We start from the raw sequence: 24,411 nt of genomic DNA on the forward strand, positions 1-24,411 counted from the left end.
AGAGGTGGAGACGAAGGAGGAGGTGGAGGCGGAGGAGGAGGAGGTGGAGAAGGAGGAGGTGGAGGCCACTGCCTATTTCCATTTTCATTTTCATTTCCACTGAAAGACGTTTCCTGGCCCGCGTTCAGCGTTCACCGTCCCCGTTCCCATTCCCATTCCCATTCCCATTCCCATTCCAATTCCCATTCCAAATCCGATTCCCCATCCATGTGCCGCTCCTCCCGCCTCGAGAAGATCTCTGGCATCCATAGACGCGCAATTATGCATACTACTACATATGTGCATATGCTGCATGTGCTCCCAGGCACATTGTGTATGGAGGAGATGGCTCCAAGGCGACAGTTCCATTACGCCGATGCTGGGATCGTAGACACGCTGGGGCCACAGAAAGCAATGGATGGATTCAAGAGAATCTCTGAAATCAGCTCAAAGATCGGAAAAGTAGTGAAATAAGAAGGTATAGCCAGATGGCCAGATGTTGTATAATCATAAAAGTTTTTATTGCTGTTGCACACTGATAGCACTTAGGACATAGACATTTCTTCCTATCGATATAGTTATCCGTTAATTAGCATTATTATAAGTAGTTGTATCTGTATCTTTACCATTACTGTTACAGTTACAGTTACAGTTACAGTTACAGTTACAGTTAATTCGATTAAGCCGGAAAATGCTCACGTTAGATATTTTAACTTGGTTACATGTACGTGTGTGTTTGTTGCTGGTGGGATTATGGGATTATGGGGTATTGGATACTGTATACTGTATACTAGAACTAGGATATGGGTGATGTTAACAATACGCGCCTCTATATGCGTTCCATGCATATAGAAGCTGATATGCTTGCCAATATTACTTGGTTTCGTTTCCATTTCGCAACGATGTGGTGCATTCGTTACGTTTGGGGTCGCGTGTTCGATCGCCTTAGTATTTACATTAAGTAGAGATTTGTTAATCTAAATCGCTTCTATCATATATAATATGTATGTGGATATGTGCCCCACATGCCTCATCTCTATGTACAAAACATTCTGCCGCATCTCATCTGTCCGCGCATTACAAACAAGTCAACATAACGATTCAATTAAATATTAGGACAAAAAAAAAAGAGTCGTAATAGTTAGAATAAGATTAATTATATAAAAAATAATAATAGTTTCGGTTCCCTTCCGTCTTCCTCCTGTTAAGCGGCTGTTTGTACAAAGTTCTTTCTCCAATCTATTTTCGTTTCCGGTTCCGTTTCCGATTTCGATTCCGTTTCCGGTTCCGTTTCCGATTTCGATACCGGTTCGTGTTCGGGATCCATTCTCGCTTCGTCCTGCGTTGATGCTCCCGCATAGCCACTCCTTAAGTATGTCCCCTCACCCTCAACTCCGGCTCAGCCCTTTAGGCCGGAACAGCCCCGGACCACGCCCATTCCGCCCATGCCGCCCATGCCGCCCATGCCGCCCATGCCGCCGAGTCCCGCGTTGCTCTCCTCGATGTAGACATTGCCGGGCTGCAGGGTCTTCAGGATGCGTCGCTCCTGCTGCTTGCCGCGTTTCTCTGCAAGATTGAGAAGGAGAGAAGGATGGGTGAACAAGAGATCGGATGAGTTGGGCAGGCCACAAGCGTGGCTGTCGAAATCGAGTAACTGCTATGCATTGGCAGTCATTTAAATTCCATCTGCGCCCCCTGATATCGGTCTCATTTGCATGCCGAATATTCGGATTCGTAGGAGGTCTGTCCACCTGAAGATCGCTGACTGGGGGTCAGCAAACTCGGATTAATGCCTTTCAAGTCATATGCAATCAGTCCATGGTACTGGCATTTCTTATAGTTCGAAACGTTTGGAGTTTAAACAGCATTAAATCTTTGGTCTGACACTTAAAAGCAATCCATCCAAAAGTAATTACGGCAAATTGCAAATTGCAAAACATATATTGAAGTCTACGCATACAGCATTTGAGCAATAACTTCTGCGAAAAACCTTTGCATTTGTTTATTTTACTGGAACTGGTGTTAATATCTAAAAAATAAAGAGGCTTCGAAACCAGAGCCATACTTTTTGTTTGTATTTCAAACGAAGTGGAATTGTGTGTCACCCCTGATACTGCTATGCAAATGGCTTGAAAACCCAGCTAATGGCTACTCGCCCAGTTCCACCGAGAATGCCCGCTGGGAGTTCATGGCCTGGCCCGCCTCCTGCCAGGCACCTCAAGTGGCCGAGGGATCGGGGAACTCGGGAGTTGGGACTTGGAAGTTGGAACACTTACCAGGCAGCAGCACGTGTTGTGGCTGGAAGATCCCCGACTGCGTCGTGGCTGGATGCGTCGTCGTCGCTGCGGAGGCGGGCAGTCCTCGCAAGGCGTCCGCGTTGCCGATGAAGAAGGTGCCTCCGTCCAGGCTCTGCACCTCCGCCAGCTTGGCCATCAGCTTGGTCGACAGCTCCTCCACATCTGCAAACAAGAATAAGAGGCAAAGAAAAGTGCTGTGATGAGTGGAAAAACCCCTTTCTTTTTCAGATTCGCAATCGATTCGAGCTGTTTATGCTCCATTGTGTGCGATCAGTGGTTTAATGTTTATTAGGTGGCACACAGGAAATCCCGATACCGAATTGCAAATTATAAACAATTTTCAGTGGGAGTGGGCGGCGAACGAGGCCAGCGGCAGATAATTTATCATTTATTTATAAACTCGGGCAGGCGAACACAAAAATTAAGTTCCAAGTTGCCCAAGATGATAATGATGATGATGATGATGATGAGGATGAAGATGAGGTGCCTTCTGTGTCTTCTGGCCAGCCTTTTGGGCCATCGTTCAACGGCTTTTATTATAAACAATCGGCCAGCGGCAGCGCGAACAATAAAATCTCTTGGAAAATAGAAAAGAAAACAACAAGCGGCCAGGGAAAAGCGAAGCGAGGCCGAAACCATTTTCAAATTTGCGCAGTTCAATTCGATTTGAAATCGTGTTTTTTTTTCCTTTCCCATTTTGCGGCCAAACAAACACATACGTGTGCCGCCGTAGAGCACTGCTCTGATTTTCCGATTTTCCGTTTTTCCACTGAACAGATTAGTGAACATAAAAGGTGGAAGGGGGCGGGCCGTGAATCTGGGTGGAAAATCAAAGCAAGAGTCCAGGAAGCAAATGGGAGAACTCCACTAATCCAGAGGCGAACTGCTTTATGAATCGCAAAGTGGGACAAAATCGATGAATGGCAAATGGTGTGGCCCTTTCCCCTTCTCGGTTCTACAGATGGAGCGGGAGATGGAGCCAGCACATCTTGGCTTCTATTTATGGAAATGGGCTGCGTAGCGCGAAAAACACGGAGAAGGAAATGTGCAACAATCTGTGGCAGTTGCCTCGCGCGAATATTTATTGCCTGGCCCCAAGATGCGATGCAGATTCCTGCACAGTGCAGTTGCAGCGCGTGCCAGTAAAGGAGGCAGATGCTCCTCTTTTCGAGGAGGAGGGAATGGGTTGGGTTGGAGTTGCGGATGCCCAATTGTCAATGATGCGCTTGAACGGAAAGTGTTGCAGTTCCACCTTCCCACCTTCACTGCTTTTCCGCTCTGTATGCAGCAGTAGCAGCAGCAGCAGCAGCTGGTCGCCGTTCAATCATTTGGCCAAGGAAAAGGGAACTGGCTGCTTATTTATAGATTCCTTCGAGGCGGAAGCGACTGGAGCTGGGGGAGCAGCAGCACCACCACCACCACCATCTCCACCATTAGCGGGGAAACTCCGCTTCAAGTGCAGCAGCCCCTTTACCTCTCCGCCTGTCACACCATTTTTAAATCTTTCGATGATCACCGAATTCTGTTGCACCGAAACACGCGTTCGTGTGCATTTACCATTTAGCATGTGTGTGTAGTTGTAGATGTTGTGTGTGTACTCCCTCCTGGGCATTTTCATTTCGTTTCCTGCCTGCTGTCCCTGTTTGCGTGTGTGTGTGTATTGGTGTGGAAAACATGTTTTTCCCCCGCCCTCTCGCTTGTGTGACATGATTTCGGAATTTCTCCACATGCCCGCGGAAATGTTTCGACAAACATCCGCTTGTCCTTGAGCGGATGGGGGCGTTCTGTTGTTCAGTTGTTCTGTTGCAGGGACCTGAGATTTTTACCTGCCCGCCGAGATTCGTTTCCGGCTGGGCAAGTGCCCTGCCCCAACCCCTTCCCCCTCCTCCTCCGCCTCCTCCCGCAGCTGCAAATCCATAAATTTTCCACGCTGGACACGCTGCGTGGGACGCGGAGTGTCGACACGCCCTGAATTATGATTACACGCCGGAGAACAACATCTCGTGTGAGATCAACATGAAGCGCTATCAAAACACGGCATAAATCTCTGGATCTCTGAAACTACGGATCTCTAGCTGCGTGGGCGGGGTGAAAGTTGCTCCAAAACGGAGCACTGGATGTTGGTGTTGCAACATGTGGCCCGCGTCTGTGCGTCACAAGCGGTCTCCACCGTTGGACATGCTCCATTTCGGAGCGACGATCCTCCGACAGTCGCCATGTTTCGGTCAAGTTCTACATGCTTGCTGGTTTCCGAAGGAACAGACACACAGTGCCTGCTAATTGTGCTCGCCATTGGCATGCGAATCGCGGACTTGCGGACTTGCGGACTCGCATGCGCCAAAATTATTTGGACATATCGTTCTACTTTGTCGCAGGCGCTGGCGAAGATCACGAAGTCCACTGGTCGCCACCGCCTCGTTAGTATTCCTCGGAGTAGCGGAGTTGCGGAGTTGCGGATCACCGCCTGCCCAGCTGATCGTGCAGCAATTCGCTGGAAATCTCAGCACTGCCGATGCCGCCGAGAGATTCGGATTCGGATTCGAGCGGGCCACCATCATACATCAAAGTGTCGTGTTCTGGGCCCGTCGCCTTATAAATATGTATGCCCTTCTCCCTGAACTCCTGAACGGCCAATCAAAGCGTTAGTTCGTCGATGCCCCAAGCATGCCAAGCAGGCAAAGGGGCAAACACACATGGCATTGCTGGCTGGGATTTGGGACTGTCGCCGGGGCCCTTAACCAAGCAACGCGTTCTGCATTTAAAATCAGTGGCAGAGCTTTGGCAGGTGAAATGTGCCCGGGAGCGTGTGAAACTTAGAGTGGAGCCACTGAGCTAAGTGGGAAAGTGGATCTCAGTGGGATGGTGTGTGTGTACTCACCCTGGTCCAGGCGACGCTCCATGCGACGCCACTGGCGCATGTGGTGGATGAGGATGCAGGCGGCCACCGAGAAGAAGACCAGGCAGGTGAGCACGGCCACGTAGAGGACGCCAGTCTGCCAGTCGAGCGCCCAGGCGGCGGCGGCCTCCTCGTGCAGCTGCTGCAGTTGCTCGTGGGTCAGGTGCTGCAGTGGGGCATTGTGCTCGAAGTGCTCATACTCGGACGACTTTCGGCGCTGCAATCAGATAGTTAATGATGTCCCTATTAGTTAGTTCCTTAGCTGTGCGACGATAGATGCACTCACCTCCTTCCAGTTGGGTTCGGTCTTGGCCAGGACGACCCAGTCGATCTTGAGGTCGTATATGGAGCCGCAGATGGTGTCCGTGTGCAGCTGGCAGGGACGCAGCGGTATCATCTCGCCCTGGCAGCGGGTGCACGGTGTGCAGCGATCCCGCTGCGAGTCCCACCAATGTTGTGGGGCGCAGGGCGAGCTGGAGGCGATGGACAACTGGCTGACCGGCGGCGCATCTGCTGGCGCAATGCCTGTGTCTGCCGAGGAGGATGACGCTGATGCCGATGCGGATGCGGAGGAGGCGCTGGTGGCCACCAGGGAGCAGGTGGTGGACAGCAGGAGCAGGGCCAGGTAGCTGCCGTGACTGAGGCTGATGTGGCTGCCAGCGATGTGGTGCTGCTGTCGCCTCCGTCGGCGCTTGTGAAACGTTGTGTTTAAGTGGTGGCCACTGGTGCTGGTGCTCCGACTACTCATGACTCCACCATGGTCGCCGCCTGGCAGTCTTGGCGGCATCATCTGCAGCGGAGAAACGAGAGAATGTTACTTTTATGGATTTCGTATGATTTTTAATGGTTTAATGATTTCTGGGTTTCGCTTGGAAGCAGCTGCACAGTTTTCCCATGGGAAAAACTCGGCTGAGAAACTGGGAAAACTACTAGCGCTTATTGATATGGAAGGCACTTGGGAGCCAGCTGGAGACCAGAAGCCATCTTCTATAAAAATAATTCGCGCAACGGCAAACTAATAAACGGCCAACGGTCATAGGCATGTTAATTCTGTTGCTGATAATGCGACGCCATCTCCCTCATCATCATCATCATCATAATCATCATCATCATCATTATCATTGTTATCATCATGACGATCAGCATGATGACGATCATCGCGATAATGATGATCATCATCATCGGGTTGATGAGGCTTATATGGTGATGGCGATCATAAATGCGTACAGTTTGCAATCAACTTTAATGATGGCGGGTGCTGGCGGGTGCACTGCACCACCACCACCACCACCACCACCACCACCACCACCACCGTTCCCCACCACGGACACCGACCATAGACCACCGACTTGCAACTATCAACGGCGGCAGCTTGGGTTCAATGCTCATCCCCATCCACATCGCCATGCTCATCCCAATCCCAATCCCCATCCTCCTTGTGCGTCTACACATTTTGTTTACTCCCCGGATTCGATTCGATTCCTGTCCTGTGCCGCATTAACGACAAACTATTATAGACAGCGATTATTATTTATGCGGCAAACGCGACGGCCAAGCCAAGTGGAAGTGCTGGACAAGAAGGCCAGGCAACTGCCCACTTCCGTTCCGTTCTGTTCCAGCGAAGAAGTGTCCCTAGACGATCCCGAAAAACCAGAAACTAGAAATCACAATTCAGAAATCAGAAAACAGAAACGAGAAACAAGAAAACCAGAAGCCGCTTCGAAGTTTTTCCCTGGAAAATCTGGGCTTCCCTTTCGCCACAATCACAGGCCATTCACCAACTCTATATTGGATAGGATAGGATTGGATGGTATAGCCTATTGGATGGGATGGGATGGAGTGAGGTGGGGTCGTGCACTTGTCGTGCCCTGGGAAGCGGGAAGCGGGAACCGGGAAGCGGATGGTGGGCCATCCATGGATAGGGGCAGGGACACGGGCATGGGGCCTCCGCCATGGCCAATCCATCCATTCCAATCCATTCCATTCCATAGAGCAGACCCAAGACCCAAATGCGAACGAGGGAAACAACAACAGGAAGAAGAAATATTTAATTAAAATCAACCATTATGGCCACCGTCACCATAACAGCGGGTGGGGTTACGTTGCTGTGTGGGATCGCATGGAGGGGCAACAGACGGAGGAGGAGGTGGAGGCGCAGGCGGAGGAGGCTCCTACTGAACTGCGGGCTTGGGTTCGAGTTCGGGTTCGGGTTCGGGTTCGAGCGGATGGATAGAGTTACGCGCCGCCAGAAGCGGAGGAATCGATCGGTTGGAAATTGGAATTGGCGATCGATCAATTGACAATTTAAAACATGAGTGGCGGGCCGTGGAGCTCATTAGCATGAGCGACAAGTGTTCCCAGACGACTTTTTCCATATTTATTTCAAATGAATTTCGTATCGGAAACTCTGTATACGGCACTCGAAACTTCCTCCTCATTAAAAGCTCGTTTGTTTATGCTGATTAGATTTTATTTCCCTGCAATTTCTATGACAAGAAAACCTGTCCACACACACATACATAGGTTCCGGTTGAGTGCGAGTCCATTGACGAGGTGCTTTCTCCACAACCCACAGCCCACAACCCACTGATCGTGATCGTGATTCTTGTCTGCCCCATTCAATCCGCCCATAAATAGTAGCCAGATCGTGCTCCGAATTGTTAACCGCATGGAATAGTTTCACTGTGCGAATTCATAAGGAGCACTCTAAATATATGTACATACATACATATTTCATATTGCCCAAGCGAATGTGGATCATGGCTGCGGCACCCAAAGCGATCGCCGATCTCTGCCAGCCAGTCCTCTTCGGAAATCTTGAGTGACAGCGGTGTGGTGGCTGCTGGTGGCTGATGTTGGATACCAGAGAAGCACCAGCACATGGGCCACATGAGTTCTGGCCAAAACTGGAGGCGGCCAAAGGGGTGGCAAGGAGATTATTATGTCAGCAGCCGTGTATCTATAAGATACATTCTGCGATCGCCTCTGTCTTCTGCCTGCTGTCTTCTGTCTTCTGTCTGTTGTTTTTGTAGCTCGTGCTGCTGTTCTCGCCGTTGTCTGACAACTGACAGTGACAGCAATTTAAATCATGTTGCGTTTTTTTTTTCACTGCCTCTCAGCCTCTCAGCCTCTCATGCTGCACTAATTGAGGCTGAGGCGACTGCCCAGGAGGCGGACAAGCCAACAGCGCTGGCGCGGAGGAGCAGAAGGTGCCCAGCGAAATGGGTCAACCGAACGACTCCAAAGCAACCAAATACACCACCAACCACCAAGGTGGGTGGGGCACGAAGTGGGGCAGCAATTTACTTGCCGCCTTTCCAATGCAATTACCAAAGTGTCCAAAGGAGCGGACTGACTGAAAGAGTGGCACGAAGACGGTGGAGCAGGAGGAAATGGAAGAGGAGGAGGAGGAGGTGTCCCTTTCCGTAGCCCCAAGCAGCTGGCGGTTGTCGCTGCCAAAGAAAATAAAGCAGCAGCGAAGAGATTGGCGTATTTTTAACTCGCGACCTAAAATAAAATGCACATCAAACGGAATCCACTGCCGAATGCAAAGATGTGGCAGCAGTAAGTGAAGTCATGATCTTGGGGCTGCCAAAGGGAACCATTTCTTGGCAAGATGGAGAGAGGATTTGACTTTGGTATAGAACAGAACAGAGGTTTCATATCTGATAAACAGACTGAGTGGGTTAGATATATGAAAAGATAAAGGAAAAGAGTGATCCTAAGGGTTTGTAACAAGTATGCATGATACTATTATATGAACTAGAAGAAGGTTTTTCCCTTACGCTACTTGAAAAAATAGTAGAGTTCCTAAGAAGAACTTTGTTTTAAAAACCCTGCTTAAACAAAAAATTCTATTTCAAGTGACTGTAAGCTATAGTTACTCATGTTTTTGGCAAATACAACAGCATAGGTCTTTAAACAGAATGCTTGCCAAATGAGGGATTCGCGAGTCTTGCGAAGAATTCCAGCGACTGATTCTTCTCGCTGGGGTCTCGAGAAGAGGCACTAATCCCAATCGCAATCGCAATCGCAGCATATGAAAGCTGATGGATGCGAGTGCGGCAGAGCGAGAGGCAGCGGCATTTATTAAACTGTCAGCTGAACGCTCACGAATTTTATGATTCTGAATCTGCTGTTGGACGTTTTTGTATTTTTTTTTTTCACGTTTTTTCCGCTTTTTATTTGTCTTGTTTGTCTTCTCTCGCTGTGTGTCTCTCGTGTGTGTTGTGTAAATTCCAAAACGCGACAAAACCATTAAGCACTTTTCATGGGGCAACGAGGAGGGGGGACTTAATGGCACACAACAACGCTGATGGAGGAGGAACATCAGTTTCTGTTTCTGTGAGCTGGGAACGCAACCCGATCAAGCGGCTTTTGGCATTTGAGCGTCAATTTAGTGGGCTTGGAATTGGAATTGCCCAGAGTTTTTCAGTTAGCAAGTGCTCCTCCTTTGCCTATATGCTCAATTGGCCATTAAATCAGTCGAAAGTTAAAGCTAACATAGAACAGCAGTATTTACTTGTTTCAGCATGAATATAGAGTATATAGTTCTATAACCAAGCATATTATTAGCCGCGGTATTGAAGTTCTTTACATCATGCCACCAGTCCAATGTGTTAATTGTAGCAAGTAAAAAGAGCGGAAAAAGAGGTGTTTACCCAAGTGTGCTGGCCATGTTGTTCCTGCCCAGGAGAACGCAACTGGAACAACAAGAACATGACATCTGGCGTGAAGCCCCAACCCAAAGTGCCAATCCTCCGCCAAAGTTTGTAGGGCCAAAATCTAGAACTGAGATACAGATCGATGCGATCACCTAGCCAGAGTGCAAGTACAGTACATCTGTGTACTATCTGCATCTGCATCTGCATCTGTATCTTCATCTGCATCTGTATCTTCATCTGTATCTGCATCTGTATCTGCTTCTGCATCTGTATCTGTACATATAACTTATTTTTACACTGGAATTTTGACATTCTGGCGTTATGTAAGCAATGTTTAGACGCGGAGTTCAATGTATTTCCTATTTATTATTATTACACCGAGCCCGAGGAGCAACCAACAAGTGCGGATGCCGTAGACGCCTCCGGTTTACCCTTTGCCATCCCAACTCCAACTCCATCTGCATCTGCTCCTTCCTGTTTCTGAATTTCTATCTGAATCTGAATCTGCTTATGTTTCTGTTTCTGCATCTGTATCTGCATCTGTATCTGTATGTGCAACCGAATACATGTCGGAGTAGTTGTAGTCCCCCAATGGCACAGCCAATCTGTCCATCCATCTCATCAGTTGTCCGCCCTGCACGAGGGGTTCTGTGATTATGATTGTGTCTCTCTGACTCTGATTCTGTTTCTGATTCGGATTCGGATACGAATTCGGTTTTGGACTCTGTTTTTTCAGCGCTTTTTTTTTTGCGCGCGGATCCGATTCCGATTTTTCGCTTCTTTTTTGTTTTTTGTTGTTCCGTGTCTTTTTGTTTTTCACTACCGCACAGAGGGCTGCCTCTGTTTCGGTTCTGTTTCTACACTCGATTTATATTTTTTATCATTTGATTTAATTCAATTCCATTCCATTTCGGTGTGTCTGCGTCCGCATCCCCCACTGCCCACTCCCCACTGCCCACTCCCCAGTCTCCACGCCCGATCCCCAAATCCCCCAGCTGCACGAGATGCGGAGATCATCGCCGCCGCTTCCGAAACAGAAGCAGAAACCGAAGTAGAACCAGAAGCTGAACAGACGGGCATTACCATAAGCCATAAAGCATAACACAGCATATATACTACTCGTAGTAGCATATATAGTAGCATAACCAGCCGTGAGTGGATGGAGATCGAGATCGAGATCGGAGATGGGACATGGGATATGGGAGATCGTAGACGAGGATCCGGACTCCGGGGGGATCTCCGCATGCAAGTGGCAAGCTTCTGCCGGCGCGGATGGGCACAAGTAATCATAACCTGAGCCTCTGTTTCTGTTTCGGTTTTGGTTTCGGTTTCTGTTTCTGTTTGTGCTTCTGTTTCTGGTTCTCCGACTGTGACTGTGCAATAAATAAATCACTCACTTTTTCGCTTCTCCACTCGTTGGTTGTTGTTTGCGATCTGCGGTGATTTGCGATGATCTGCGATGATCTGCTGCCTCTGCCTTTCGCTGCCTTCTACTATTTAGTGGCTTTCAATTCGAATTCGCGACGGCGACGGCGGCAGACTTCATGGTTTCATCTTTGACTTTGAATGATCTAACGATCCAACGCACTGCCTCTCCCCCGATAAAATCGATCGATCGATCGTTCGGGTTGTCAATCAATTGCAATTGCAATTGCACAATTAGCACTTTTCTTTACTTTTCTTTTCGCACTGGCAATCGCGCAACAGGAAAAAAAATCGAAAAATTCTACATTCACTGCACTTTTCATTGGCCGTCGCGTTTGCGTTTGCGAGCTGCGCCAGTAAAATATCTATGGTCAGGCAAGTGGAAATGGAAATACGTTTCCCTCGGCTCGGTTTTCTTCGGCGCTCGATCGCAGCGATGCGATACGCAGCTATTCGCTGGCTGTGAGAGACTGATCGCAGCGGAGAGAAATTGTATCTACAGAGTCGCCGCTCGCTGTTATCCGACTTAACATTGGCAGCCGATACTTTGCCTTTTGCTGTTCGTGTTTCGTGTCACGCATTTCAGCCTTTGAAAGTGGAGGACATCAGCATGGATATAATAATAATAATATATAATAATAATATATTTCTTTTTAATTTATTAATTTTTATTTTAAATTTGAAATTAACATGGGACACTGCATTTGGAAAGCTATTTATTTGGACATACAAAAATAATAATAGAGCAATAACATTTTTTTAAATTTTTGGGTCTGTTAATTTCAAAAACATCTGTAAAGTCTTTTAAAAAACCTAATATTAAGAGAATCTCGTGACTATCGGTTTTTCGTTTTATTTTGTAGCATACTTTTGCGATCAGAGGTTTCCCGAAAGCACAGACAAAAGCTTATGCCTGCAATACATTGAAAATCTAGCTACAGCCACTCATAGGTGGCGCTTTACGACTAACGTTCTCTTAGCAGTAGGATCAGTGTAAATTTGCAGGTCTCTTTTCTATAAACAAGCCAAATTTAAATGTTTAAACCAATTTTAAAATAAATCCATACCATTAAGAAGCCAAAGATATGTTATTAATGTTAAAAATGTTTTTATTTTGTTTGCGTGTATATCAATAAGTAAAATCATTGTATTATCAACATATTTCAACTGTGTGTGGTGTTTTTTTCGCGGGGGACATACGTGGGTGGGTCCCCCTTTTCCCCCCTCTTCGCTTAACTGCTAAAACATAAATAATTTAAGACTTAATCCACTAAGGCCACTTCCCATGCAGCACTTTACAAAAACTTCTCAAACTCTTGTCTTGCACAACACTACAAAAAATGGGACATACAAAAAAAAAACAAACACAATACTTTCGGATAATTTCAATCAATTGACAAGGGACTCGCATCGGGGCAAATCGCATCAATTGCCAATATAAACATAGAATCATATAGTACAATTAATTTAGTTCGGGTGTGTGTGTGGAAGGGTGTGGGGGGAGGGCTTGTAAACGAAAAAAGAACGAATGCTACACACAATAAAATATCAATAAAGATTTTGCACTCCTTAAGCCTAGCTGTTTGTTTTACGTGTACACTTAGCTCCCTCTTAGCAATACGTTTTAGAAAGCACTTGAATTTCGCTGCTCGTGGCAAAGGCAACATGGTGTTTCGATTCGTTTCGATTCAACGGCTTCCGGAGCAGCATCCGCCAGATCTTCTCCAGCTGTTCTGGGACAAGGGAACCGGTTGCTGGCGACGGCCAGTTTGGCTGTTTAGCCGCTGCAATGCAGAACAGATCGGGTGAGTATAACCAACAGTGAGCTCAAGAGTGCTGGGTGAGTGGGTGGGTGAGTTGCGGGTGGCGGGAGTCTTAAGCTCTAGGGGAGTAAATGGGTAAGTACAGGAAACCATCAACACATCGGCGCAGCAGGCAAGCGAAAGGGAAAGAGAGGGAACGAGCTGTTGGATAGAGACAGAGCGAGCGAGAGGGCGAGAGACAGCGAGAGAATGGGGTGAAAAGTCAGTGGGTCATCGGTGCTTCTTCTTACTTCAATCCCGCCTCAGTGTTTCCTCCCCTCCTTTTCGGGCGGCGATGCCTAAGTTCTTGTTACTCGTGTCTCGCAGTTCTGGTTGTTGTTGTTGTTGTTCTTGTTGTTGTTGTAGTAGTTGGGGGTTGTGGTGTTGGTTGTGGTGATGTTGTTGTTGTTGGGGATTGTTGGTTAAGTGTCTACTTAAATGCAACTTGCAGCATGCGCAGCACTTACTTTAGAAAGTCATTCATATTGATGTAATTTTTATAACTAAATAAAGAGAAATCACAAAAATGCATTCGGTTAAAAGGAGAGCCAAAACAAAAACGACAACAGAAACGAACAGAGAACATCGGTGGGTGGCTTAATGGCAAGCGTGGGTGGCGTTGGGTGTTGTTGGGTTGTGGGTTCTGGGTGTAGGTACTTTGGGGTTGGCAATTGACAAGGCACGGGGTTAATAGAGAAGCGCATTCAGATCGAAGTAGGATTGTTCATATTGTTCAAGGCGAATGGCAATGGACGAAACACACAGTAACGCGTCATGTATACAATATATATATCAAATTCCATTCCCATCCAGTGCGACACCGAATTTCGATCAAGAGGGGCGGGACTTTTCGCTATCGGCTATCAACAATCCTACCGGCGGTCAGGGTCATGCAGTTGGTTAGTGGGTGGGCGTGGCTCTCGAACGAGAGGATGACCAGAACGACCAGGTGCCGTACCTCTTGGCGGACGTGGTGCGCGAATAGGGATTCTGTAGGATCTTCGGGTGCGTCTCCATCACGCGCAGCAGCAGGTTATCCAGATAGTCCTCCAGCTCCTTCACGCGCTGCCGCTGCAGCAGAGCCTCGTTCTCCATTCCGTTGGCAATTAGCATTAGTTCCTGACGGTATACAATTACATACATGAGCCCTTTGATCACAGGCATAGTATGACAATGCCACTTACCTCGCGGGACTTGCCCTCGTATTTCTTGGCCAGCTGGGCGGATATCTCCGAGCGGCGTTCCGCATGCGATCCCGACTTCTCGTGACCAATTATGATGCGCTCCGTGGACTTGGGACTGGGCGAGTTGCTATCGTTGTCGTTGTTGTATTTATCTGCGGAGCAAGCAAATCAAAATTGGTCAGTGGAGATACTAAGAATGAAAGGAGGCGCGCGGATGAGGGAGGAGCAAAGGTGGTTCAAACTCAGATGCAAATTCACTGGCGGATGCGAGAAACACAACGGAAACAACACAAAAACAGCCAAGGGACAGACAGGAAGTTCAGACAGGTAATGTGGGAAAAGAGGTTGAGTGAAGGGGCATAGGAATCGCCTTGGAGGAAGATGACGCGGCAGATGACAGCGTTGACTGGAAGTTAGCTTGATTCGGATTCGGTTTCGTGTGCGCTTCGCGATCCGCCAGCATTATGCCATACTCCCCGCCCGCCGCCAGATTTATTTATTTTTTTTGGAGTGGTGGGGAATTGCAGTGATTCAGTGGTTTTGGTTGCTCTGGATTTGGTTCGGTATCGGTATCGGTATCGGTTTCGATTCGGGTACATCATCTCACCTCGCTTGTTGGCGTATTTGAATTTGCCCAGTCGCTTTTCCCAGCGCTCCCCGCTCCCGCTGCCGCTGCCATTCGTCTGGAACTCCTTGGGCGACTGCTCGGGCGTTAGGAAATTGTGCTCCGGCTCAGCCGTTTCCACCTCCGGTTCCTGCTTGACCACGAGTTCCCTCTCCAGCTTCAGCTCCTGCTTCTCTGTGGCTGGCTCCTCGAGGGATGTGGATCGCTTGGCAAAGCTCAATAGCCTTTGGTCCTCTTCCCAGCGCTTGGCCTCACGCCGCTGCTGCTCATCCATCTGCAGCTGCTTTTGGCGCTCCTTCTCTTCCTCCAGCTCTCGCTGCATAGCCTCCTCCTCCTCGCGCAGGCGCTCCTCATTGAGACGCAGTTCCGCCTCCAAGCGGGCATCCTCCTCGGCACGCAGTTGCCGTGCAGCCTCTTCCTTTGCCTTCTCCTGCTCCGCCCTCAGATCGGCCGCAGCACGTGGCTGCGGCTTGGGGCGTGCTGTGGGAGTGGGCACCGGCTTCTCCAGCTCCACTGTTAGGTCTTCCAGCGCCGGCTCATCTGCAAAAATAGCAGTGCTGTTTCGCTGCTCGTACTTGGCGAAACTGGCGTTAAAGGTATCAAAGTTGCGGTGCTCAACGTCGGGAGAGAAGAGTGACGATGAAGTAGCCACCACTGGGTCAGCAGAAACAGATGCAGCGGCTGCAGCTGGAACTGGAAGAGATGCCGGCACGGGTACTGGTGGGGGAGCTGAATGCGGTGGGTTCTCGTCGTCGTCATCGCTGTCCGAACTAGAGCTGGAACTAGACGACGAGCTGGGCGAGGGCACTGGTGGCGGCTCCTCGACACTGGCGGGAAGTGGAACTCGGTCCTCCCAGCTGCGGCGCTTCAAAGAGTCACTGCTACCGATCTCCAGGTACTTTCCACCGCCATACAACTTTGACGCCCACTCGTCCTTGGAGGTCTCCAGCTCGGCTGGCTTCTCCTTTGGCTTTTCCCGCTCCAGACTCCCGGCAGCCGGCTGCTCGTCCACCTGCGACAGGGGGATGCGCGGCGGTTTCGAGGGAGGCGGCTGAATGCTGGCACTTCCACTGGCGCTGGCGTTGGCGTTGGTGCGAGCGTGGGCACGAACACTGAAATCGAGCTCAAGCTGTTCCATCTCCGCGTCGATGGGCGCATCATCCTCATCGAGCGTCGCTGGCAAAATCGCTTGCTTACCTTTCGCGCTGCCGCTTCCGACGCCACTAACTCCGTTGTTCAGCAGGGGCGATGGGTGACGCGGAGCAAAGTTGGGCGTACTGACTGGCGGCGGCTGCAGGCCGCTGCGCTGGATGTTGAGTGAGCTGCCGGAGCTCTTGTGCGAGAGGTTGTCGAACACGAACTCGTCCTCATCCTCGCTGATCACGCCGGGATCGGCCTCGCCCGCCCGCTGGCCACCTCGGCGCCGGCCACTGCCGCCATTCTGGCCTCTGCCGTTGGAGCTGTTGGGCGTGCCCAGGCTGGCAAAGGAGCCGCCGAAGGAGCTGCTGTCGTCGGCGCCCGCCTCCTGGTTCTTCTTCTTGCTGCGGATGTGCAGCTTGGAGCTAAGCGAGCCAGCCAGCTTCTTAATGCTGCGCCGCTTCTCGCCGTTGCCGATGGAGAGCAGACTGCCGCCCACGGAGCTGGCCAGCTGGCCAATGGAAGACTTGTGCTTGTCCTTCTTGCTGAGGTCGGTTAGCGAGCCGGACTTGACCACGAAGGCGATGCGCACCTCTAGCTCGCCGCGCTCCTTGTTCTTCTTCTCCTTGCCGGGCTTGCTCTCCAGCTTGAACCACTTGGCGCGTGGCCGATCGTACACATCCATCTCGTTGAGGGGCAGCGTGGCCTGGCCCAGGAACTCATCGATGCCCAGATTGTTCCTGTGCAGGCAGGTCAAAGTGAGCTCGGCGCGATTGCCCTGATCGGGGATTTTCCTGTGCGGATGAATAATAAATACTTTAGCATCATGCACAGCCGAAGCAGCTCTGAACTCTGTACTTACAGTTCGCACTCCTCGTTCCAGTTGACGCTCGTCTCCGCCTTGTCCTTGACGGACGTCTGGTACTTCTCCTTGCCCAAAGCAATGGTGACGAAGCAGTTGTTGGTGCCATTCTTGCCCTTGGTTAGCAGCCCACGCGCTCGCTGCACTGCAATGGGATAGAAATGTGGGAGAGATTAGAACTTCGTTAGGGCGTTTTTAGCTTCAAGAGCATTGCCATTTCTTTACTCGATGTCAGGCGATCTGAGTCACATCCCAACGCATCGACTATCCACAGCAGGAAGTGAGTAAAGGTCTCGGTTAGGTTACTAAATATATCGTTCATGCTTCTTAATAATTGTATGTATGCCAAGCTTAATGATAAATTCTCACCCAAATAGTTATGAGTATGACATGTTCGGCCTCAGCTAATTGTGACAAATGGAGCGTAGGAAACAAGAGTCCAGATCATGGAAGATGATCTGGAAAGCAAATGCCGGTGCCGTGCACAGATACATAAATGTATCTGGAGGAGTCGGCCGCAAACAATGCTGGGATTGAGAGTTTTAGAGTTTGAGAGTTTGGGATTGGCGATGGCGATGGCATGGAATGGGCTGGGATGCGAATCGCGGTTGTGCGGTTTGCGTGGTTGGCGTGTCGGCGCGGTGGTGGTGGCTTTCATATCTGCCGGATGCTCTGGTCGGGCTCTCGAGGTCACGCGGCGCTCGGGTGAAACTCAAAATTTGCTTTTGGGTCCGCTGGACGGAGCAGTGGCATCATTTTTGACTAGTGATTCACTCGAGCGAGTGGCGACAATCGCTGGCTTAGATTCGCATTTTGCGCTGGTGTTTCCTCTCGGTTTTTATTTTTTTCGCGTAGACCTCGGCGCCGTCTCCGATTCCAGTTCACTGCTGTTTTGGGTGCACAGCTGCCGGAAGTGGAAATTGGAGTTGGGATCGGCGTCGAAATGTAAATGAAGACGAAATTAAGTCATTGCCAGAACAAAACGGTACAGAACAGAACAGAAGCCGAAACCGAAACGAAGCTCGCCGATCAACGGATGCATCTATTTTTGGCTTGGCCCGGGCTGCAGGTCATTCCACTGCCCAGATGTTCATCACCCCACATGTGGAAATCGGGGGACAGAGACTCCACCTCCAGCTCCACCCCGGCAATCGCCGCACATTTCGATTATTCAAATGCGATTGGGCACTTGCACAAAGTCTGTTTTTCGCAATACCCTCCAGCGTTTCGTAATGCCAAAATAAAAAAAAGTAGAAGAAAAAGTAAAGTGAAGAGAAGAGAAGTGGAGAAAACAAAAAGAGTTGAAGGGAAAAGAAGCGCAATTACCGGGCAAAAAGTGAAAAGCGGTGTCAACGAAAGGCGGTGAAAATTGACTACAAGAAAAGCGGGAAAGCGCAGAAACAATGGGCCTGGCATGGCCTGCAGATTTGTGCATCATTTTCGGTGTCTTCGGTTTCAGTTTTGGTTTCGGTTTCGGTTTCTGTTTCTGTTTGGGTGCAAGTGGCACATATGCCCTCCCTCTTTTCCATTGAGTGGGCGTCTCGTAATTATTATCGCATTAACAGTATTTTTCCGTCTGCATGCCTGTAAGCCAATTTGGAATGTTTTCCGCTTCTTGTGCTCGCTTTTCCCGTTTTCCCCCCTCCACCATTTTGTACCAATCATTGGGGCTAAAGACGGGGCAGCGCCTCTGGGCTAATATCGATAATCCAGCGTGGTGGCCGGTGATCAATGAGTGGCGACCAAAGCGGAGTAACCTGCTCATCTTCAGGTCGCCCTGGGCTTTGTTTTTCTCGAGCTAATAGCTAATGGCTAATAGCAAATAGCAAACAGCTAACAGCTCATGAACGGAAAGATGGATGGCCACGAGTATGGCTGTCAATAACCCGCCCGGCAATTTCGTGCAGCGGTTCATGCAAATCCGCCCAGAGATCGATGGACTCCTCTGCCTGTCTGTCTGCCCAGCCAATTCCCCTCATTTTTTCCCCTTCATAACGCGACGATGGCGGTGCACTGTGTGCTGTGTGGTGGTGTTTTGCATGGAGGGGCGCCCCAAAATAGAAATGCCAAATGCTAAATGGCAAAAAAGCGAAATGGTAAGAAGCGAAGAGTTAAATAAAACAAGAAACGAAAAACAAAAAACAAGGCAGGCAACGCCAAAAATCACAAGCAAACCCAAAACCAAAATCAAAATCAAAACCAAATCCAAATAGCAATCCACCAACGGCGAAACCGTTAAGTTGGTCCGCTTTTATGGCCGCTTCTCGAAACTAATGACGCTGCCGGCACCGTGGGCCAAAGGTGATTCATTTTGGGCTCTCTGAAGTACCATTTATACCTCAAAAAACATCATCATTTGCGCCTGAATCACTCACTCACTCAATTTCTAGCCCACTGTGCGGCATAGTTGCGCATTTGATTTTCGCCTGGCGATGATCAGCATGATGTGAGGCACCAAGTGCCCCCGAGTGCTTCTATCCGATTGAGAGGCGATAAAAGCAGTGCCAAAACAGAAGCACTTTTCCCCAACTCAATTTCGATTTAATCACGTGCAAAGGGCGGCGCAATTCAATTCAATTCAATTTGTATCAATTTGTATCAACAGTGTCGAAAGTGTACAAGTTTATCTATGACATTTGGGGCAGGGACGCAGGAAAGGATCGCCTGGCTGGCTGGATTACTCATGGGTCTGGAACTCCAACCATGATCCATGATGAGTCACCTGTCGCTCGTTTACTGCTCGTGGCCCAAATAAGCCGCCGAAAATAACGGCTACGAAGTCAGCTTCGATGCCAAAAAGAGAAATTTCTCGCTGCTCATTCCCATTCGATGCTCATTCGTTGTCGATTCTGGGCTACTGGAATATAATTCCTGATACTGGTCCGATACCTGGTACGGTTACGGATACGGGTACGGGTTGGGGTATCGAGACTGCCACCGCCACCGCCACCGCCACCGGCATGATTAAATCCCCAATTGCTCCCCCCTAGTTTACAGTCAATTATGGCTAAAAGCCTCCGTGGCGAGTAAAGCAAACTGGCGGCTGCACCTTTTTTTTTTGTTTTATGCGACCCCAGAGAGGCAGCAGCAACAATAGAATCAACATCTGCCATCGCATATCGTTGACCTTTCTGACTCGCCTCTGTATGTGTGGAGGGAAGCGAAGAGGAGGGAGGGGAGAGGTCAACTTTTGGGTTAATTAATTTCAATGAAATCATTTCTCGGTGTGCCTTGGCTTGTTTGTTTGATTTCCCGGCTGCTTTTCTGGTTTCTGGTGGCCATGTGCAGTGCCTTTGATGCTCCACAGGTGACCATTTTCATTTCCATTTCCATCTAAACTTCCACTTCCACTCAGAAATCCCAAAGAGAAACTATGGAATGAAGTGATCGCACAAGTCACGGGATTACGTGTGTGTGTGTGTGCGCGTGTGTGATACCCAATTGGCGGACCCAATCCCCGCTAGCACTCGCCCAAGCTTCAGATACAGATACAGCTACAGATACAGATACAGATACAGATACAGTGCATCGCAGTCATAAAAGCTTCTACTTGTAACTTGTATAGCTGCTGCTTCTTATGGCGCACTTTAAACGTGGAATTCCCAGCACGCACTTTCATGTTCCACTTTTTCAGCTCTCGCACTCTTTTTTTCGGGGGCGGAGCGAGGGCGTGGCCCGAGGCCAATGCTCCTCTTTGAAGCATGGGCATCCAACCACGCATGCTAATGAGCCACTTGCTCGCTTCCATTTTGGTAGACAGTTCTTCTGGAGACTCACATTTGGACTGCTCTTTCCCAACGAGTGCTCCAATCCAAAGACGAAGGGTTCGGGGTTTAGGGTTCATGGTGCGGAGTTCGGGGTTCAGGGTTATGGGTTATGGGTTATGGGTTATGGGCTTCAAGTCGGGTTAAGCACGTGCTGCAAGCTCACCCATCGTCATCTTTATGGCCCCGCATTACAGCACAGATCCCGTTTGATGAAAAGCATTAGCTACAATTAATGTTGCAACTGCAACTTCGAGCAATGTGCATGTACATATACATACATACATGTGTGCGGATCGTGCGAAAATGCGAAAATGTGCAGAGGCGGCGATCAAAGTAAACGGTCTATCAATGGATCCCACCATCTAGCAGCGGATCATTTTATTGTTATGCATAAACAATTTCTTTCTCGCAAGCATTGAACCCACGAAGCCGTGCGATTTTGAAATGGAAATGGAAATGGAAAACAGACAGCAGAAGACATGAAACACAGTTTTTCCCAAACGAAAGGCGATTAGCATTTCAGCTGGAGTTGGGAGTTGGGAGTTGGAGTTGAAGTTGGAGCAGGGGGAGCAGGCTGGCTTCTGTTTGCCATGGCATGTTTTGAATATAAATGCCCGGGGCTGAAAGAATTCGAGATTCCCAGCATGAATATTCAGGGGAGGATGTGTTCGGGCTGGGGACTGAGAACTGTGGACTGGGGAGTTCGACAAGCGCCGGAGGAATGTGGCCACTGGCCAAGAACTGGAACTGGAAAATAATCAATTGCAGACCCGCGATGCGAGAAGAGTTTCGGCCAGCGATCCCATCCAATGCCAGACCTGTTTCTTCACAATTCTCCACAATTTTTCCCCCTGCTGCTCCCAGCACCAGCACCAGTACCAGTCCCATCCCCATCCCGATTCCAAGCGATTCATCCGATCCGATCCGCTTCGGTTTGTTTGGTTCTATTCTGGCTAAATGGGTCGGGCAATGGAACGTAACTGTTTCGCATAAGTGCATCGACAGAGCCGCATTAAAACGGTCTCACATGGACGCTGCCATTGGGGCATTGTGAGCAGGGTGCGGAAGAGGTGGACACAATCTCAAGACGCCATCTGCCCGCTGACGTGACCAGCGGTGCTTCAGCTCCACCTCCAGCTGCATTTCTAGCTTCTGAACTCCAGCTCTTATCGCGCTGATTTTCTTATCGATTCAGTGATAGTAGGAAATACAGTAGAAGCTGCCAAGAGGAGCAGATCTTTAGTTCTACATATGATTCTAACAATTGGGAGATATTTTTTTAGTTACATGACTCAACATCATACTTGAAACATTAATACAAATATCGGCGAGCCTAGAAATTTCTTAGAAGAGTAATAGATTGTTTAACGTGAAAAGTTTTCATATATGCAGTAGTTTTCATACGTGACAGATGATACCTAAATTCCTCTTAGCAGGTATTCACTGTGCCTTATCGATAAAAAGGGCGGAGTGGCCCGCTCTGATTTTCACTGCAACCGCATAAAATGCGTTGCAAAATCCAGCCAAACATAAACCAAAAACCGAAATGGAAATGAAAAGGAAAATTAGGCGTTTGTTTTGTTTGGGTCTGCTTGGCTGCCCGCCGCTCATTGCACAATTTCCCGCTGAGGAATTTTCATTTTCAGGTATTTTAAGCATTTATTCAGTAGGTGTGTCCGTAGATGTGCGAGTTGGAGCAAGTAACCGAGTGAGTGAGTGGCGGCCAAGAATTTACGGCTAAAAATAAGGCACGCAATGGGCCAATTGGGTGGAGTCGCAGTCGATAAGGAACTTCTCCTAGACTAAATGGTTCCCAAACAACAAGCCACTAATAAGTAGGTGGGACTCCAGGTGTTTGGTGGATGATCTACCAGGGGGGAATAAAAACGCACACTGGGAAAAAATTCGAATTCAAATGATTGAAAGAGATTCGTTGGCATGCACTGCAAATACACATGCTAAACTCAGATGAGTTCCTAATTTAATTTCAAAGCCTGCATTTATCAAGCCTTTAAACTATTGAGTTCTGTGTCAAAGAAGAAATCACAATTTCTCTCGGTGTGGGAACACCTATTCGCTCCAAAGGAGCGGGAACTGGGAACAGCTCCTGAGAACAGCGGCGAAAACAGCTGTTTCCAAAGCGTGCGCTCATCTCATTTCTCGTCAAGAAATTGGCAAATATTGACAGGTATTTATGTGCGTGCATATATGTATGCACATATGTATATAGACTTATACAAACAAGGCGAAACTCGGCGAATTTGGGAGAGCCACACGGCGATGATTTGTTTGCTCATTCGCCGTGACGTCAACGGCATTGGGTTTTAATCGCAAATTGCTGGAATAAAACACTTTGCGCTGTGCAAATATGCAAAATAAATGAAATGAAATGAAATAAGCGACGCAAAATGAAGTGAAGAATGTACTAACTGATAGCGGGGCAAGTTCAAGATCACAATAAGCTGGAGCCGTCCATGTCTATGGAGCCCAGTACCAGTGTGTTTATCTTCTTGACTTGTATACATTCCATAAAGCTCTAGATTGTGACTCATTTACTTTGGCAGTGGCCACACTTAAACCTATGTATTTGTGTGCGCACTGGTGCTCTGAATACTGAGCTCACACTAACATTGCGAAAATCTTTTCCATAAGGGTCTTATGGTCTTATTTGTCATATGAGAGATTTTTTAATATCCATGCTTTGGCTATGGCACATATTTGTTTCCATAATCGTCGGACTGTTCGACTGTTGGACTGGGAACAGCAGAATGAGCGCGCTTTGTGTTTTGTCACGAATTTGGAATTGGAATTCGCGATTTCTCATTGACATTCAGCCCTGAAGAAAACGCAAAACGAAAACAATGGCAAAGGTAAAGGTAAACAAGAGGCCCCAAAACAAGCGCCACCATGGGCGTGAGCGAAGGAATGTCAAAGGGGGGGGGGGGGGGTAAGGCGGTGAAAATACATAAGGGGAGCGCTTAACATGAGCAATTTTCTAGCAATGCGATGAGTAAGTGCGTTCAAGCAAGGGAATTATCTTATCAGGCTGAAAAGCCTGATAAAAAGGCAATTGCTGGAGTCAGGAAAACACAAAAAGAACAGCAAGAGGCAAAACGCAAAAGGAGGAAGCGCGCGGTGGGGAAAAAGTGAAATTTCGAATAGGTACGTCTGCAGCTAAAGCAAAAGCAACAGCAACGGCAACAACAATACCGTCATGACAATATTTTAAGCACACACCAACACAACCGCGCAAGCTACACACCCATACACACGCGGTACAAACGAGTTTAAGTTTTAATGCGATTTATTCGCCGTAAAAAAAAACATACAAATACTAAAACGGGTGTCCCCCGCTTTTCGCCCCCCCACTTACCCGTTACACTGCAGTGCGTCGGACTCCACATGTCACCCTGTATCCCGTTGATCAAGTCGCACTCTCTCCCGATCCTTTGCTGTCTCGCTCTCGCTGCGAAGGTCCTGCCTTTAGCTTCCTCTTCGTTGTCTTTGTAATTTTGATTGTTGTTGTCAGGGTGTTTTGTTTTCAGTGATCGTTGTGTTTGTTGCTGCTTAACGCTGCGCGTACACTGTGTTTGTTTTTTGTTCTTTGTTGCCAATTTAATCACGCGCGACACGAGCGAAATGCCAGGAGAGCGTAGTGTAGTTAACTATAAAAAAAAAAGGAAAAACACGGAGAGACGCGACGCGTGCACTTGTTGTTCAAAGGTGGCCGCTAGAGTGACCGTTCTGGGAAATCGAAATGTGCCCAGTGACAG

General features: G+C 48.7%; 2 protein-coding genes across 8 annotated transcripts; both read right to left on the reverse strand.

Annotated features, from left to right (window-relative positions):
• Window positions 1-478: 478 nt before the first annotated feature.
• On the reverse strand, window positions 479-11,718 carry LOC120456530 (tumor necrosis factor receptor superfamily member wengen). The gene is made up of 5 exons (XM_039643401.1): window positions 11,234-11,718; window positions 5,459-5,962; window positions 5,155-5,389; window positions 2,256-2,438; window positions 479-1,545 (listed from the first exon to the last, which is right to left on the reverse strand). The coding sequence occupies exons 2-5, from the start codon at window positions 5,960-5,962 to the stop codon at window positions 1,379-1,381; spliced, it is 1,089 nt and encodes a 362-aa protein (XP_039499335.1). The 5' UTR covers window positions 11,234-11,718; the 3' UTR covers window positions 479-1,378.
• Window positions 11,719-12,347: 629 nt separating this feature from the next.
• LOC120456152 (rab11 family-interacting protein 1) lies at window positions 12,348-24,375 on the reverse strand. Of its 7 annotated transcripts, none has more exons than XM_039642784.2 (7): window positions 24,012-24,375; window positions 16,872-17,016; window positions 14,855-16,803; window positions 14,248-14,399; window positions 13,940-14,182; window positions 13,315-13,566; window positions 12,348-13,045 (listed from the first exon to the last, which is right to left on the reverse strand). In XM_039642784.2, exons 1-5 carry the CDS (start codon window positions 24,040-24,042, stop codon window positions 13,964-13,966), a joined length of 2,496 nt encoding a protein of 831 aa, XP_039498718.1. In that variant the 5' UTR covers window positions 24,043-24,375; the 3' UTR covers window positions 12,348-13,045; window positions 13,315-13,566; window positions 13,940-13,963. The 7 variants fall into 7 exon arrangements, with proteins under 7 accessions (XP_039498718.1, XP_039498719.1, XP_039498721.1 ...); XM_039642785.2 differs by having other exon boundaries at window positions 14,022-14,182; window positions 24,012-24,374; XM_039642787.2 differs by having other exon boundaries at window positions 16,070-16,803; window positions 24,012-24,372.
• Between the last annotated feature and the right edge of the window lie 36 nt (window positions 24,376-24,411).

This window comes from Drosophila santomea, chromosome X (genome assembly GCF_016746245.2).
Source record: "Drosophila santomea strain STO CAGO 1482 chromosome X, Prin_Dsan_1.1, whole genome shotgun sequence".
NCBI classification, from domain to species: domain Eukaryota; kingdom Metazoa; phylum Arthropoda; class Insecta; order Diptera; family Drosophilidae; genus Drosophila; species Drosophila santomea.

Excerpts from the sequence above, each read along its gene's own strand:
- LOC120456530 (XM_039643401.1), bottom strand. The coding sequence starts at position 5,962 with ATGATGCCGCCAAGACTGCCAGGCGGCGACCATGGTGGAGTCATGAGT. Across the intron at positions 5,390-5,458 it reads CCGAACCCAACTGGAAGGAG|CGCCGAAAGTCGTCCGAGTA; the intron begins GTGAGTGCATCT and ends ATCTGATTGCAG. Across the intron at positions 1,546-2,255 it reads ACAACACGTGCTGCTGCCTG|AGAAACGCGGCAAGCAGCAG; the intron begins GTAAGTGTTCCA and ends TCAATCTTGCAG.
- LOC120456152 (XM_039642782.2), bottom strand. The coding sequence starts at position 17,193 with ATGAACGATATATTTAGTAACCTAACCGAGACCTTTACTCACTTCCTG. Across the intron at positions 17,017-17,096 it reads CTCAGATCGCCTGACATCGA|TGCAGCGAGCGCGTGGGCTG; the intron begins GTAAAGAAATGG and ends ATCCCATTGCAG. Across the intron at positions 14,400-14,854 it reads CAAATACGCCAACAAGCGAG|ATAAATACAACAACGACAAC; the intron begins GTGAGATGATGT and ends CTTGCTCCGCAG.